The 17395-nt window shown below is 45.7% G+C and overlaps 1 protein-coding gene across 1 annotated transcript in view; it reads left to right on the top strand.

Annotated features, from left to right (window-relative positions):
- LOC122130222 (proprotein convertase subtilisin/kexin type 5-like) overlaps positions 1–17395 on the top strand; it is a 32234-nt gene that overhangs the window by 11048 nt on the left and 3791 nt on the right. Inside the window, exons 6-12 of the mRNA XM_042704882.1 lie at positions 5588–5782; positions 6472–6558; positions 7412–7610; positions 8695–8924; positions 9942–10184; positions 10739–10984; positions 12864–13059. Coding sequence (XP_042560816.1) covers positions 5588–5782; positions 6472–6558; positions 7412–7610; positions 8695–8924; positions 9942–10184; positions 10739–10984; positions 12864–13059 — 1396 coding nt within the window. The remainder of the gene's footprint in view (positions 1–5587; positions 5783–6471; positions 6559–7411; positions 7611–8694; positions 8925–9941; positions 10185–10738; positions 10985–12863; positions 13060–17395) is intronic.

Raw genomic sequence — 17395 nt, 5'->3', positions numbered from 1 at the left:
TCCATGAGCACCGCTGTTCCCCTGAGCACCGCTGTTCCCCTTCCCTTCCCTGAGCCCCGCTGTTCCCCTTCCCTTCCATGAGCACCGATGTTCCCCTGAGCACCGCTGTTCTCCTTCCCTTCCATGAGCACCGCTGTTCCCCTTCCCTTCCATGAGCACCGCTGTTCCCCTGAGCACCGCTGTTCCCCTTCCCTTCCCCGAGCACCGCTGTTCCCCTTCCCTTCCCTGAGCACTGCTGTTCCCCTTCCCTTCCATGAGCACCGCTGTTCCCCTTCCCTTCCATGAGCACCGCTGTTCCCCTGAGCACCGCTGTTCCCCTTCCCTTCCCTGAGCCCCGCTGTTCCCCTTCCCTGAGCCCCGCTGTTCCCCTTCCCTGAGCACCACTGTTCCCCTTCCCTTCCCCGAGCACCGCTGTTCCTCTTCCCTTCCATGAGCCCCGCTGTTCCCCTTCCCTTCCATGAGCACCGCTGTTCCCCTTCCCTGAGCACCGCTGTTCCCCTTCCCTTCCGAGCCCCGCTGTTCCCCTTCTTCCTGAGCCCCGCTGTTCCCCTTCCCTGAGCACCGCTGTTCCCTTCCCTTCCTGAGCCCGCTGTTCCCCTTCCCTGAGCACCGCTGTTCCCCTTCCCTTCCATGAGCCCCGCTGTTCCCCTGAGCACCGCTGTTCCCCTTCCCTTCCATGAGCACCGCTGTTCCCCTGAGCACCGCTGTTTCCCTTCCCTTCTCTGAGTTCTCTGAGAGGAGCAGCATTCAAGCAATAATCCTCTCTTCCTGCTCGTCCTCTCTTCCTGCTCGTCCTCTCTTCCTGCTCGTCCCCTCTTCCCCCCTTCTTCCTCTTCCTGCTCTTCCCACCTTCTTCCTCTTCCTGCTCTTCCTCTCATTCTGCTATTCCCCTCTTCCCATTCTTCCTCTCTTCCTCCTCTTCCTGCTCTTCCTCTCATTCTGCTATTCCCCTCTTCCCATTCTTCCTCTCTTCCTGCTCTTCCTGCTCTTCCTCTCTTCCAGCTCTTCCCCTCTTCCTGCTCTTCTCTGCTTCTTCCTCTTACTGCTCTTCCTCTCTTCCTGCTCTTCCTCTCTTCCTGCTCTTCCTCTCTTCCTGCTCTTCAATGGTAACCGCTTTCACAAGCACCTCTACTTCCCTTCACTTCTCTTCTCTGGGTTTTTAACTGAAGGAGAGTTTAAAGGTGGGTGCCTAGATTTGGGCAAATTCTGGATATTTACGCTCAACAGACATTGACATGACACCCCTCCCTTCCATGCTCCTGAAGCAGTGTGCTGATTGGCTGGAATTGTGTATTGCTTGGGCCGAGCCTCTTTGTCTGTTTCCCACTTACAGAGCTCAGTTTTGTTGAGTTCACACACCGCGCGCACACACACACACACACACACACACACAGAGCTCAGTTTTCTTGAGTTCACACACCGCACACACACACACACACACACAGAGCTCAGTTTTCTTGAGTTCACACACCGCACACTTGCTTGCTTGCTTGCTTGTAGTTGTCCATCGAGGCCGATGATGACGTCCACTTCTGACTCTCAACGGTGAGTTTTCTGGTGGCTGTATAGTCCTATCCTGGATCCACAGGTCTTGTCGCAGGTGGGACATGCGAATGTAGTAGTGGTGGTACTGGCAACCTTGGTTGTTTTTCTTGTATGCCTTCTTTCTTGCCTTTCCTGTCTCCTGGCTGTCCTGTCCTCCTCCAGTGCTTTGGTCCCGTCTTGGCACATCTGACGCCAGGTGTTACGGTCAGCAGCCAAGCCCTCCAGGTCCCCAGGCCTGATTTTGCACTTCTTTAGCGCTGTTTTGATCTGGTCTTTATAGCGCTTCTTCTGCCCTCCAGCAGAGCGTTGGCCTTGGGCGAGCTGGCCATACAGCACTTTGTGAGGCAGCCGATTGAGGGGCATCCTTATAACGTGCCCCAGCCATCGTAGCTGGTAGTGGGTGATGGTGGCCTCAATGCTCCTACAGCCTGCTCTCCTGAGGATCTCGGTGTGTGGCACTCGGTCACGCCAAGTGATTCCTAGCATTCGCTGGAGACAGCGGATGTGAAAATGCTCCAGGGACTTCACATGGCGGCTGTAAGTGACCCATGCTTCACAACTGTAGAGGAGGGTGGTGATGCAAACTGCTTGATACACAGAGATTTTTGTGTAGTGATATAAGTTCTTGTTTTGGAAGACCCGGCGCCTGAGTCTCCCAAAGGCAGCTGATGCTTGATTGATTCTGTTCTGGACCTCATTGTTGATGTTATTGTCCTCAGAGAGGATACTCCCCAGGTATTTGAATGATGGTACTACAGACAGATTCTTACCAGTGATGTTGAAGATGGGTGGCGTGGGTGGGATGTTGGTGCTCCACTGACAGACTACCTCTGTTTTGGTGATGTTGATGGTCAGCCCCATCCTGCTGTAAGCCTTCACAGCTGCATCCAGGACAGCCTGGAGGTCTTGTGGAGTGTGAGCCACAAGAGCGCAGTCATCTGCATACTGCAGCTCAAGGACCCTCACTCTGTGCAGCTTGGTGGTTGCTTGCAGCCTCCTGATGTTAAAGAGGTTGCCATCTAGCCTATAGACCACTGTCACCCCGCTGTTGTCCTCAATTTCCTTATGGAGAAGCTGGGTGACGCATAGGAGGAAGATGTTAAAGAGCACTGGTGCTAGTACACACCCCTGCCTGACCCCTGTGCACACAGGGAAGGAGGCAGACTCTTGTCCTCCTATTGTCACCCTAGCATTCATACCATCATGGAACTGTCGCAGCACCGCACACACACACACACACACACACACACACACACACACACACACACACACACACACACACACACACACACACACACACACACACACACACACACACAGAGCTCAATTTTCTTTCACACTGCACTCCCAGTTTGAGGAATGTGAGGTGAATTCAGCTGAATTTGACAAAAAGTGCAATGGATTATAATTGAAGACTACACCTTTAAATAATGACCAATCTGCATTACTCTGTTATTGTTGCTGTTGTTGTTGCTCCTTGGCTACACATTCAGGTCATCGCTTGGGCAGCGGCCTTTCATTTGGCTGGCAAATCAGGGCTGAATGCAGATGACCCCAATGCAAAACAGTAGAGTACGAACATAGTGTCATAACAAGAAACGCCATGGATGGGTTAATGGAGATGTTAAAACTATGTCACAGTCGTGTTGACAGACGAAGCCTTTAAAATGACATATATTTAGAAAAGGGTGTGACATCACTACTACCCCTATCCTCTGATCCTCATTTGGAAACAATGAACAGGTTTGGTTTCCACTCTCAGGTCAGTTGGGTTGTTTGCTTAATGGCTGGCCAGTCTGACGGAATGTGAGAGAGAGAGAGAGAGAGAGAGGAAGGGGGATGATGAACTGTGACGACTCCATACATTTGTGAATGTTGACAGAAAGAGAGAGAGAGAGAGAGAGAAAGAGGAAGGGAGTGATGAACTGTGACGACTCCATACATTTGTGAATGAACAGAAAAGAGAAAGTTTAGAAGTCTCAGATCACTGTGGAGGTCATGTGATCAGGTGTATTCTGCTGTGCGTCTCTCTGTGTGTGGGGTGTGTGTGTGTGTGTGTGTGTGGGGGGGGGGTGTTGGTGTATGTGGTGTTTGTGTGTGTGTGTGTGTGGTGTGTGTGTGTGTTGGTATGTGTGTTTGTGAGGTGTGTTTGGGTGTGTGTGTGTTGGTGTGAGGTGTGTGTGGGGTGTGTGTGTGTGTGAGGTGTGTGTGTGTGGGGTGTCTGTGTGTTGGTGTGTGTGTGAGGTGTGTGTGTGTGAGGTGTGTGTGTGTGTGTGTGGTGTGTGTGTGGGTGTGTGTGTGTTGGTGTGTGTGGGGTGTGTGTGTGTGTTGGTGTGTGTGTTGGTGTGTGTGTGGGTGTGTGTGTGTGGTGTGTGTGGGTGTGTTGTGTGTCTCAGTGGGTCTGTGGAGAAATGGGAGGAGTGGTTGTGAAATCTTATATGTGTCAGTATACATATCATGTAATGTTGTGTGTATCATGTTATGTATACTTCAAGAACAGTATAATGTAATGTTTTATACCTTATACCATGAACAGTATGTACTTTTTCTCAGCTGTCAAATAGTGAAGCTGATCAGATAAACCCTTAGTACCAACCAGCTGTAGTACAAGAACACCACAGCAGTACATCCGTAGCTACAAGACCATTTTTCATGTGTAACATTATTCATAACATTCGAGGTGAGATGTAGTTGTTGTGTCACAGGATATCCAATTGTTGAACAATTTCTCCCTCTGCTGGCCACACCGGGGTACTGTCCTTGAGTTACTGCTGACTATTAAAGCACTCTCAAAACTACACTGATCTAGCGTGGGGGCGTGTTACACTTATCGGTTAAATTTTCTTTTCACAAAACAAAAAAAGCAGAAACAGAAAAACATTTGAAAAAATTAAAAAAGTTAGTGTAGTATTGACATATTAAAAGTTGGGATATTTAACTGTTTTTGTTTTTGTCTGTTGTAGTCAGCAGAACAGAAAATTCGTGTTGGCCTCCAGTTATTCAATGTGTGTGTGTGTCTGTGTGTGTGTGTGTGTGTGTGTGTGTGTTGGCCTCCAGTTATTCAATATTGTAGGGATATCATCTCCTAAGATCCACCTTGGTGAAGTGTTGTCTGATAGGATAGTGTCTGTGGCTAGGGTAAGGATATCGTATGGTGTCTGATAGGATAGTGTCTGTGGCTAGGGTAAGGATATCGTATGGTGTCTGATAGGATAGTGTCTGTGGCTAGGGTAAGGATATCGTATGGTGACTGATAGGATAGTGTCTGTGGCTAGGGTAAGGATATCGTATTGGTGTCTGATAGGATAGTGTCCGTGGCTAGGGTAAGGATATCGTATAGTGATTGGTGAAGTGCTTGTCTGATAGGATGGTGTCCATGGCTAATGAGAAGTAGGACTTTGGCATGAATTCGGCTAGCCTGAGTTAAGGCCCAATCGTTGCCTGCCTAAAGGTTTGATTGTAGGTGTTTCCGTGGCTTGTGTGTTTGTGTGTGTGTGTGTGTGTGTGTGTGTGTGTGTGTGCATATAGTTCCCCACGTGTGAGCTGTGTCTCCCTCTATTCCCTCCGAGAACTCGTTCAATCCAGGGCCAGATTTGTGCCAGTTAGGCCCAATCTTGGATGTGTCCTGTGGGACCGCTGGAAGAGTCTCACAAAGTGACTAAAGGAGAACTTATCTAATGCTAATCTCACTCACTCACCCACTCACTTATTCATTCTCTCACTCACCCACTTACTTATTCATTCATTCTTTCACTCACTCACCCACTCACTTATTCATTCTCTCACTCACCCACTCACTTATTCATTCATTCTTTCACTCATTCATTCATTCATTCATTCATTCATTCATTCACTTACTCACTCACTCACTCACTCACTCACTCACTCACCCACTTATTCATTCATTCTCTGAATCTCTCACTCACTCACGTATTAACTAATTAATTCATTCATTCATTCATTCATTCATTCATTCATTTACTCACTCACTCACTCACTCACTCACGTATTCATTCATTCTCTCGTCCCTCCGCTGTGTTAGGTTTTGACTGTGTCAAAGAGTGTCCTGACGGCACGTTCGGAGACGGCAGCGGGTGGCGCTGCCAGTCGTGTCACAGCTCCTGCCAGACGTGCCACGGCTCACACATGAGGGACTGTGACCTGTGCCCCAGTGGCAACCTGCCCGTCTATGGCCAGTGCCCCGTGCTTACCTGCATGCAGGGCCAGTATTTCGACGGTGAGTGCCTGCCTGCCATGCTTCTGATGGTTTCCCCTCCCCTTCTGCCCCCCCAAGCAGATGGGCCCCCCCTTATGTGCCCGGTTCTGCTTTAGGCTTCTTCCTGATTCCTGAACATGGAGTTTTTCCTTGCCCCTGTAGCCAGGGTTTCAGGCCCTGAGCTCTGTAAAGCGCCTTGAGACCATTGTATTGTTCTGGTTCTATATAGATAAAACTGAATGTAATTGAATTCAATTGCACCCTTGTGTGCTCAACTCAATGTGAGCTGTTGCACGCAGAAGCTGTCAACTCAACTGACTAATGGGCAGTGCAGACAAACATAACACTGATACCACAACCTTACACAAAAGGAACAAAAGGCTTCAATTATGTTGAGATCATTATGATATGAGATAAAGCAAGCCTTTTCAGTGTCTGTTGCAGGATTTACATCACATTAGGTTTAAAGCCAGTACATGTCTGCCCTCTTGTGGTATCACTAGGGTATTGTTTTTTTAAATTCAATTCTTCAATTCTAACTGTATTCACAAAACCATGTAGAATTCCAATAGTTCCAAGTCTTTTGTGCGTCTATAGAGGTTTAAACAACATGTAGTTTAGTTTGCCCATCGAGAGTACTGATTGGAAAAGAGTGTTCAGTTTTCTTTCTGTCTTTGTCGTTGACATGATGAAATTCCTTTCTTTGAAAGGGATGGATAGTGAATGTCACTACTGCGATGTGACATGCAAGACATGCTTTGGTCCAAAGGCTCTAGACTGCTCCTCGTGTTTGACAGGTACGTCAATAAAATTATGATATACAAAGTAGAATACACATTATTAAAACATATATATATATAATATACACATATGAATTCATTATATGAAATTGTACATAGAAAATATTGCATGTTATGTAATATTAATTCTAAACAATTTCCTTTAATCTCATTTTACTTGGTAAATAAGACGTGTGTGGAGTGAATAGCCATCATGGAAACACAATTAGGTGGCTGGTTGTGTCAACACTTCGTTTAAGGCTTTGCGCTACGTGTTTAATGTTAAGGCTTTGTGCTACGTGTTTAATGTTCAACTGTAGGTGCCGAAGTCTAGGTTGTCAAGAGATAAATGCGGCTGTGTTGCCATGGTTACACTCAATATGCCCAGAGCTTTTTGATTTATATCCTACGTATGTGTATTTACTGATTCAGAGTTGATATAGCACACACTCACTCCATAGGCCGGTGTGCATAATGTTCCTTACATTATAGTAAAGCTATTTTATTTTATTTTATTTTATTTTACTTTTATTTATTTTTAATTTAATTTAATTTAATTTTATTTCATTTCATTTAATTTCATTTCATTTCATTTCATTTTATTTTATTTTATTTTATTTTACTTTTATTTATTTTTAATTTAATTTTATTTAATTTAATTTAATTTCATTTCATTTCATTTCATTTCATTTCATTTCATTTTATTTTATTTTATTTTATTTTATTTTATTTTATTTTATTTTATTTTATTTTATTTTATTTTATTTTATCTTATCTTATCTTATTTTATTTTATTTTATTTTATTTTACTTTACTTTACTTTACTTTGATTCGACTATTTTATGTATTTGACTATCTCCTGCTTCTTTAGGCTCTATCCTGGACCAGGAGGGAGCGTGCGTGGAGCACTGTATCCCAGGATCCTTTGCTAACCCGCTGACGCAGCTCTGTGAAGAGTGCTCCCCTAACTGTGAGACGTGTGAGGGCGCCAGCGACAGGTGCGGCAGCTGCAAGAGCGGTCCTTACAAACTCTTCCTCCATCAGGGCCGCTGCTGGTCTAACTGTCCCGAGTGAGTATGATCATGATAATATGATAATAAACTTTATTTGGTCTGCCTAGAGTGAGTATGATAATAATAATAAACTTTATTTGTATAGCACCTTTCATACACAGAATACATCTCAAAGTGCTTTACATTTGGAGCAGTGAAAACAAGAACAGATGAAAAATGATACAGAAATAAGTACAAAAAACTGAAATAAATACAAGCAGACAAAAAAGTAGAAGAATAACTGAGAAAGTAAAACAAACTGGGCTTTTCTGAAGTCACATGGATGCCACAGAGTCACGTAGTCGAGCTGCGCCACAAGTGACGTGGCAGGGCTGATAAAGGAGGAATGTTCGAAATGTGACACAAATATTCACTCCTCTCCAGACTCCAACGTCCATGCGCCTAAGGACATGTCATTAAAGGCTGGGAATGTTCTATGTGCAACCAGTAGAGTATGCACACACACACACACACACACACACACACACACACACACACACACATACACACACACACACACACGCACACACACACACACACACACACACACACATACACACACACACACACACACACACGCACACACACACACACACACACACACACACATACACACACACACATGGTGTGGGTTAATCTATAGAAGGTGTTCATGTGTTGTAAAAACGTCATCTGTTCCCCTGTGATGGAAAAGCTACCTGTGTCGTGATAAACTATACGTTTAATCTTCCAATCGTTCCTGTAGTTGGATATTCTAAAGGTCAATCCTAGCTCCGTCATGATGAATGATGATTAGGTTGGTGCGGCACGTGACGTGCTGCATGAGGGCTGAGGTTGAACCCATTAACCATCAGGGTGTTTACCACCTTGCTCTCCCAGCATAAAAACGAAACCTTTATTTAGTCTCGTTTATATCTCATATTCCTGATGTCTAGTGGTTTAGGCCTCCACAAACTGTTTAGCTGACTCAGATGTGTGTTTGAGCGCAGTGGTTTCGGCCTCCACACACTGTTTAACTGACTCAGATGTGTGTTTGAGCGCAGTGTTTTAGGCCTCTGCGTGCTACATAGTTCCTTCAGACGATGTGTTTTTTTGTTTCCAGTGGCTTCTTCGAGGCAGCGGAGGAGGGCACGTGCGATTCGTGTGAGAGGCCCTGTCGGACGTGCGACGCGTCGAGGTCACAGTGCCTCTCCTGTGCCGAGGGTCACTTCCTGGAGAGTGGCCAGTGTCGGGTCAACTGCTCCCTGGACAGGAGCTACGCCGCCTCCGACGGGACCTGCAGACGATGCGCTCCCCACTGTGACACCTGCACAGATGACAAGACCTGCTCCAGTTAGTGACCGTGTCAACTTAAAAGCCCCCTATTGGTGGAGTTATGTATGGCAAGGCAAAGAAGCCAGCTGTGTCACATTTAAAAGCTGTGGTCTTATGTCATCTTTTTTGCTTAGGAAGGTTTCTAACACAAAATGACCGATAAATAAATAAAAGTGACAGCCATTATAAGAGCTGGTCGAAATCTCTAAATGCTGAAGATAAAGTGCTTTTTTATCTCCTTTAGTATAGGGTACACTGGACCATCCTTTACAAAAGGAAAGGAGATAATGCCATCCCACAATTCCTTGCAGCAGCAACAACAACTGATCAACATGACCAACATCAATAACATCCGCTGTCGCATAGTTACGTAGCCTAGTGCACATGCATTCCGATTCCTTTTTGTATCGTGGCTGTCTTTTCATAAGTCCTTTTGAATTCTCCTTAACATCTTTCCTGTTTTCTTTTCCGTGAAGTTTTGCAACAAGGTCTAGGAAAGGAATAGGAAGGGATATAGTATATAGTAATATAATTCTTCATTTTTTGTGGTGTCGTTCAAAGTCCCTCTCTCAGATGGTCTATTTCTATGGCGCAAAAAAAAATCAGAAAACATTAAAGGTACAATCCATGATTCCAGTCGATACACTTTCTGTGTATCTTGGACCGTGCCATCAATAATTCCAGCCAAATGAACATGTTGCCTCAGAAAGGAGGGATGTACTTTGATTGGCTACTGAGCTGAAATTATGAACAACCTTTCACCAGAATTGCGGACTGCACCTTTAGCTGTGCTCTAATAATTGTAGATAATGTGAAACGGTTGGAGATAGGGGATAATGTGAAACGGTTGGAGATAGGGGATACTGTGAAACGGTTGGAGATAGGGGATAATGTGAAACGGTTGGAGATAGGGGATAATGTGAAACGGTTGGAGATAGGGAATAATGTGAAATGGTTGGAGATAGGGAATAATGTGAAACGGTTGGAGATGGGGGATACTGAGGTAACCGCTCTCACGGTCCCCTCCATAAACAGAATGCAGTTTCCTGTACCTGCTGCTGAATGGTGTGTGCCAGGCCAGCTGCCCAGAGGGATACTTTGAGGACCTGGACGAGGGCCACTGCGTCCCTTGCCATCCCTCCTGTGCCACCTGCTCGGGCCCGCTGGCGGATGACTGCGAGACGTGCGCCACGCCCACCCCGAAGCTGTACGAGGGCACCTGTTCAAAAGAGTGCCCAGTGGGCACGTACTATGAAATGTCTGCACGGGAATGCCAAGGTGAGTTACATGATGTCACTGCCCTCCACAGTTTCACACAAAAGAGCTCACACACCACCCACTTACGGCTCACCTTGTAAGTAAATAAATAAAAGTGACAGCCATTATAAGAGCTGGTCGAATTCTCTAAATGCTGAAGATAAAATGCTTTCTTATCTCCTTTAGTATAGGGTACACTGGACCATCCTGTCTTATCTCCTCACGTCACACCCCCCCCCCCCCCCCCCCCACTTACGGCTCACGTCACACACCACCCACTTACGGCTCACGTCACACACCACCCTCTTACTGCTCAGGTCAATGATGCAACACTATATATGCTAATGTCCACATCTCAATGACGCAACACTATATCTGCTAATGTCCACATCTCTTGGCAGAGTCAACATGAGGAGTCATAACCTCGAATGGCTTATGTGAACTTTTGACAGCTTTTACGAGCAAATACGTGAAATGTTTGTGTACTGTGATTGGGTTGGTTAGAGATGTGATTAGCTAATACCCTGTCCGGTTAAAAGGAGGTATTTCTGTTCCTTACCGTAACGATTTGGCAGAGTGCCACCGGACGTGTGCGCTGTGTTCGGGTCCCGAGCCCAACCAGTGTTCCCAGTGTAGCAAGGGTCTGGCCCTGGACCCCAACACCATGATGTGCGGCGTGACTGGCGACTCCAACTGCCCGCCCAGGACGTTTCTGCACACCAACCGATTCACATGCCAGGCGTGCCATCGACAGTGCCAGTCCTGTGAGGGGGCAGGACCTGCAGACTGCCTGACCTGTGCCCTGCCCAGACATCTGTACAGTAAGACTCACACCTGTGCCCTGCCCAGACATCTGTACAGTAAGACTCGCACCTGTGCCCACACATCTGTACAGTAAGACTTGAGACTGTGCCCACACATCTGTACAGTAAGACTCCCACCTGTGCCCTGCCCACACATCTGTACCGTAAGACTCGCACCTGTACCCACACATCTGTACAGTAAGACTCGCAGCTGTGCCCACACATCTGTACAGTAAGACTCCCACCTGTGCCCACACATCTGTACAGTAAGACTCGCAGCTGTGCCCACACATCTGTACAGTAAGACTTGCAGCTGTGCACAGACCACCACTAGTGTATTCAGTTTCTGTTTTTGGTTAGTTTTTCCAAGTTTAAGTATTATCCCTTACATATTGACGTATTAACAAGGAGCATTGTCTCTCTAGGTGGTTTTCTGAACCCCCAAGAGCAAGCACATTCCTTTAATAGAACCCCTAAGAGAAAGCAAATTCCTTTAATAGAACCCCCAAGAGCAAGCACATTCCTTTTATAGAACCCCTAAGAGCAAGCACATTCCTTTCATAGGAAAGTGCCTTGGGCAGAACCCAGCTGAAAAGGGAAACGCCATCTACCTGAGGCCAGACTAGGAACAAGATAGAAAGAAGGGAAGAGAAGGAAAGAGAAGGAAAGAGAGAGGGAAAGAGAAGGAAAGAGAGGGGAAGAGAGGGAAAGAGAAGGAAAGAGAAGGAAAGAAGGAAAAAGAAGAAAAGAAGGAAAGAGAAGGAAAGAGAGGGAAAGAGAAGAAAAGAGAAGGAAAGAAGGAAAGTGAAGGAAAGAGAGGGAGAGAGAAGGAAAAAGAAGGAAAGAGAGGGGAAGCCTGCAGCAAGAACACAAAGGGAAGCATCTGAACACGCGTCCGTGGAATGGGAAATAGTAGATGTACATACGAGAAGCAAGTCCGGTTACTTTTTGTCAGAGTGACACCAACAGTCACTCATGTTGTTCAGGTGTGGGAGGAAGCAGAGACAACATGTAAAGGTACAGACAACATGTGCAGGTACAGACCACATGTACAGGTACAGACAACATGTGCAGGTACAGACAACATGTACAGGTACAGACAACATGTACAGGTACAGACAACAGACCCGTGAACATGGTCTACTGTAGTGGTGGTTTGTCACGACACGACACGCTATTGTGTGTACATATCTATTTTGTGCACTGTAAATATTTGTATTATTAGTTTTATTTGATGTGTGTGTGTGTGTGTGTGTGTGTGTGTGTCTTTGTCTTGTGTGTTTGTTTGCGCATATGATGTTACTGTGTGGTGTAGAAGGTGAGGCTAGTAAATAATGAGACTCATGCTGAAATTCAATAGCCACACCTTGTATATGCGTTGCTATGTATCTATGTGGTGTGTGTGTTTGTGTGTGTGACAACATGTACAGGTACAGACAACAGACCCGTGAACATGGTCTACTGTAGTGGTGGTTTGTCACGACACGACACGCTATTGTGTGTACATATCTATTTTGTGCACTGTAAATATTTGTATTATTAGTTTTATTTGATGTGTGTGTGTGTGTGTGTGTGTGTGTCTTTGTCTTGTGTGTTTGTTTGCGCATATGATGTTACTGTGTGGTGTAGAAGGTGAGGCTAGTAAATAATGAGACTCATGCTGAAATTCAATAGCCACACCTTGTATATGCGTTGCTATGTCTCTATGTGGTGTGTGTGTTTGTGTGTGTGTGTGTGTGTGTGTGTGTGTGTGTGTGTATACGTATATGTGTGTGTGTATACGTATATGTGTGTGTGTGTGTGTGTGTGTGAGTGTGTGTGTGTGTGTGTGTGTGTGTGTGTGTGTGTGTCTGTGTGTGTGTGTGTCTGTGTGTGTTAACATGCACGTGCCCCACAGATGGCTCGTGTGTAAGCGAGTGCCCGGCGGGAACCTACCCTGCCAGTGAGGAGGCTGACGGCGAGGCGCTCGGCTTCTGCTCCTCCTGCGACCACGTCTGCTCCACCTGCACCGGGGCCTCACCCAAAGACTGCACCTCCTGCTCCCGGGGGTACCTCCGCCTGCTGCACCTCTGCGTCTCCCACTGCCCCACGGGGTAAGAGAACCCACAGAGCCCTCTGAGGCAGGGGGTGTAGGAAAGGGGGGTGGGTGACAGAGTACCGTCACTATGGTTGAGTTTGTGCTCCACTAACTGCCATATTCTGACTACCATACTAACTGCCATATTCTGACTAGAATACTAACTGCCATAATCTGACCGCCATACTAACTGCCATAATCTGACCGTAATACTAGAGTTTAATGCTTTGATGTTGTAGCCAGGGCCCAGAGAGCTGGGGATGAGGCTGGGGATGAGGCTGGGTATGAGGCTGGGTGGGGTGACTGCTCTGTCTCTGCCACAGGGTGAAAGCCCCCCAAGAGCAAGCACATTCCTTTCATAGAACCCCCAAGAGCAAGCACATTCCTTTCATAGGAAAGTGATTTGGGTAGAACCCAGCTGAAAAGGGAAAAGCCATCAACCTGAGGCCAGACTAGGAACAAGATAGAAAGAAGGGAAGGGGAGGGGGGTAATCGGCATCGGCATTTCCAATTCAGAGAACCCATCAGACCAGCAGGTCCAAGTCCAGTGGAACAAAAGCAACTCTCTGTGCGGTGCTAAGAGTCCAAGGCCAGTGGAACAAAAGCAACTCTTTGTGCGGTGCTAAGAGTCCAAGGCCAGTGGAATAAAAGCAACTCTCTGTGCGGTGCTAAGAAATCGACAACAGACACAGCAGCAAACTCAACAGCCATGTTAAAAATACTAATGAATAATACATTATTTTTTGGAACTGACAGGTTTAGTAGTGTTCATGAACCCCTGTCCTTCCACACATACAACTGACAGCTGCTGTTTAGTTAAACAAATAAGGCAATTAGGCAATAAGGCAAGGCAAACGAGCTCCGGTAAAGTCAGTCTTACAATGGGACTGTCTCTGTGTTATGGTGAATAGTAAATGTACATACAAGAGATGTACAAACAAGCATTCATCTCATGTACAGACGTCTGAGTGATGTGGTCATGAGGTATTACCAGGGCCATTGCCAGGGGACTGTTTCTGTGGAATGGAAAATAGCAAATGTACATACAAGAAACAAGTCCAGTTACATTTTGTCAGAGTAAGGTCAACAAGCTTTTCATAAGTCACACAAGTCACACAGTCATTTCTTTGTTCAGGCATGGAAGGAAATAGATATCTTCTTGTGATGATGAGGTGATTTCTGCTTAAGGTTCCTTCCTGATTAACAGGGAATTTTTCCTTGCCCCTGTTGCCATTGCGCTTACTCACCGGGCTCCGATAAAGTGCCTTGAGGTCATTTTTATTGTTCTGACGCTATATAAATAAAATTGAATTGAATTGAATTGAATTGGCACAGGGTGAAAGCCCAGAAGGACGTAGAGATTCTAGCACTAAACACGCACTCTAGATCCTTTTCAATTCAATTCAATTCAATTCAATTCAATTCAATACAATTCAATTTCATTTATATAGTGCCAAAACAATAAAATTGTCTCAAGGCGCTTGTAGATTGTAGACCATGGAGACTTCTTGAGGGGTCCTCAGCTAGCAGCTGAATCTTTGAAACTATGGAAACTAGCTGACTAGCCACGACGAGGACGAACTGGCGAATGTCTCGAGTGTTACGGCTGTTGTGCGTCTATTTGTGTAGAAAGATAGCTGTATTTTATGCCTTTGACTCTTGTACGATAATTTTCCTCCAAATACGATCATTTTGAGCCTTTGGTACGACACCCAGTACAATTTCAAGCACATGACCTGCAAGGACTTTCATGCCTACTTGATGAGTAATCGTCGACTGTTGGGAAAGATTCAATCTTCTGAAAAATATGCCCAACCATCAGGAGGACTGAAAAGTGTCTAGTGTAATGGCCAACTTTTGTAATTTTCTTATTTACATTTGCACTTTGTTTCAATCTTACTATTTAAAGATTCAGTGGAAAATTTCAGTACAAAGTAGTCCTATACTGGCCACTATTGCTTAGGCCAATAGCCTATGGAGGCAGTATTGTTTCTGCACCTTAGTGTTATTAAGGGTCAATAAATAAAAGATCGTACTGTATAGTCTGTGGACACATTACGCCGCCGCTGAAGTGTCCTCTTTTTCACTAAAATCAACTCAAATCTGGTCACCCTACTTTAGTTCATACGCGACGGACTTTGCTCGTTGCTTTGCTTGTTGCCCGTCAATGACATTAGGGCCGATGATGTACTTTTTGAACTGTACACGCACACACCCAACAAGGTGTGAGAGACGCATCCTCAAAAACATGTTAATGAGACAGGGGTGACCTCAGGGTCATGAGGTTTAACCATGATGATGCCATGCCGTCCTCCTCCCAGCTTGCACCACATGTTAGCAAGAACAGCAAACATTGTGAGGTTGTGGTAAAGTTGTAAGTGGAAATCCTCATTTTATATTAAGGTTCAAGTGTATAACACAACCGCTTAAACAACGTGAGTGTACTATCTTTAAAAGGTGTTTCGCACAGGCAAAGTGCCTCAGAAGTGGCCTCTAGATATGCGATTGTGTGGGTCAAAGGCTGCACTGGGCACCTCTGGCACCAACTTAGGCCTCTGGCATCAGAAGGATTTCCAGATAGATGCAAACAACATCTTTGTGTCTCTGGGTCTCTGGCACCAGTTGTTGACCTTCAGAGAGAACATCTTATCCCCCAAGTAGTTGTTTGTCTCACACCAAATACGGTTTTGCCTCCGAATTTGCAACTGCAATGTGCCTCTGTTGGGTACAGGATTCACAGTCCTTCAGTGGTGTAATTGAGCTGTCGTCAGAGAGAGTGCATCTGTTGGGTAGAGGATTCCCAGTCCTTCAATGGTATAATTGAGCTGTCGTCAGAGAGAGCCACATTGTGTGTTGAGTGAGGCAAGAGAGGAGCGTGTTAGGGGACAGGACATTTAGGGTCAGCAGTCACAGTAATACAATACTATCAGATTCAATACAATGCTAGAGGATTCCCAGTCCTTCAATGGTATAATTGAGCTGTCGTCAGAGAGAGCCACATTGTGTGTTGAGTGAGGCAAGAGAGGAGCGTGTTAGGGGACAGGACATTTAAGGTCAGCAGTCACAGTAATACAATACTATCAGATTCAATACAATGCTAGAGGATTCCCAGTCCTTCAATGGTATAATTGAGCTGTCGTCAGAGAGAGCCACATTGTGTGTTGAGTGAGGCAAGAGAGGAGCGTGTTAGGGGACAGGACATTTAAGGTCAGCAGTCACAGTAATACAATACTATCAGATTCAATACAATGCTAGAGGATTCCCAGTCCTTCAATGGTATAATTGAGCTGTCGTCAGAGAGAGCCACATTGTGTGTTGAGTGAGGCAAGAGAGGAGCGTGTTAGGGGACAGGACATTTAAGGTCAGCAGTCACAGTAATACAATACTATCAGATTCAATACAATGCTAGAGGATTCCCAGTCCTTCAATGGTATAATTGAGCTGTCGTCAGAGAGAGCCACATTGTGTGTTGAGTGAGGCAAGAGAGGAGCGTGTTAGGGGACAGGACATTAAAGGTCAGCAGTCACAGTAATACAATACTATCAGATTCAATACAATGCTAGACAAATACTTTTTGTCTAGGTTGAATCATTAAGGTTGACAAACCTGTTTTGCAGAGCCTTCAAATCCAGTCTTACACAGACTATTAATCTGAGTCACAAGCACACGTGCCCGTGCTTCATGTCCATCTCAAGAGGTCTCGACTTTTTTTTTTTAAACTGCCTGAGAGCACAGTTCAGACTGGGCACACTGCTAGGAGCTTTCCTCCACACCACGTATGGAGTGGAGTGCGTGTGTGTGTGTGTGTGTGTGTGTGAGAGTGTGTGTGTGTGTGTGTGTGTGTGTGTGTGTGTGTGTGTGTGTGTGTGTGTGTGTGTGTGTGTGTGTGTGTGAAAAGGTGTATTGAGTGCGAGTGTGTGTGAGAGTGTGTATCGAGTGCGTAGTGGATTTAGACATTCATTCACAACATTGATCACACACACATGTAATTTATGATCACACACACATGTCATATATGATCACACACACGTGTCATATGTGATCACACATCTTCCTGAGAGAACAGTGGAGACTGGGCACAATGCTAAGAGCTTTCCTCCACACCATGTATGGTCCTCGTGCATCATCCTGCTTTTTCATGCCAGGGAATTGGACAGAGGGTAGAGATAAGAGGAGGGTGGGAAGATCAACAGTGCGGTCCTGGAATGTTTGTAACACCTAACCCACACCTAATGAATAATTACAAGTGGAAGGCCATCTGTGGTTTTCCAATCCAAAGATTCCCATCCTGCCTTACACACACGTCATATATGATCTCACACACGTGTAATATATGATCACACACACGTAAT

Source organism: Clupea harengus, unplaced genomic scaffold (assembly GCF_900700415.2).
Source record: "Clupea harengus unplaced genomic scaffold, Ch_v2.0.2, whole genome shotgun sequence".
Lineage (NCBI taxonomy): Eukaryota > Metazoa > Chordata > Actinopteri > Clupeiformes > Clupeidae > Clupea > Clupea harengus.
The sequence above is the reverse complement of the archived record's forward strand: the minus strand, read 5'-3'. Positions and strand labels throughout refer to the sequence as shown.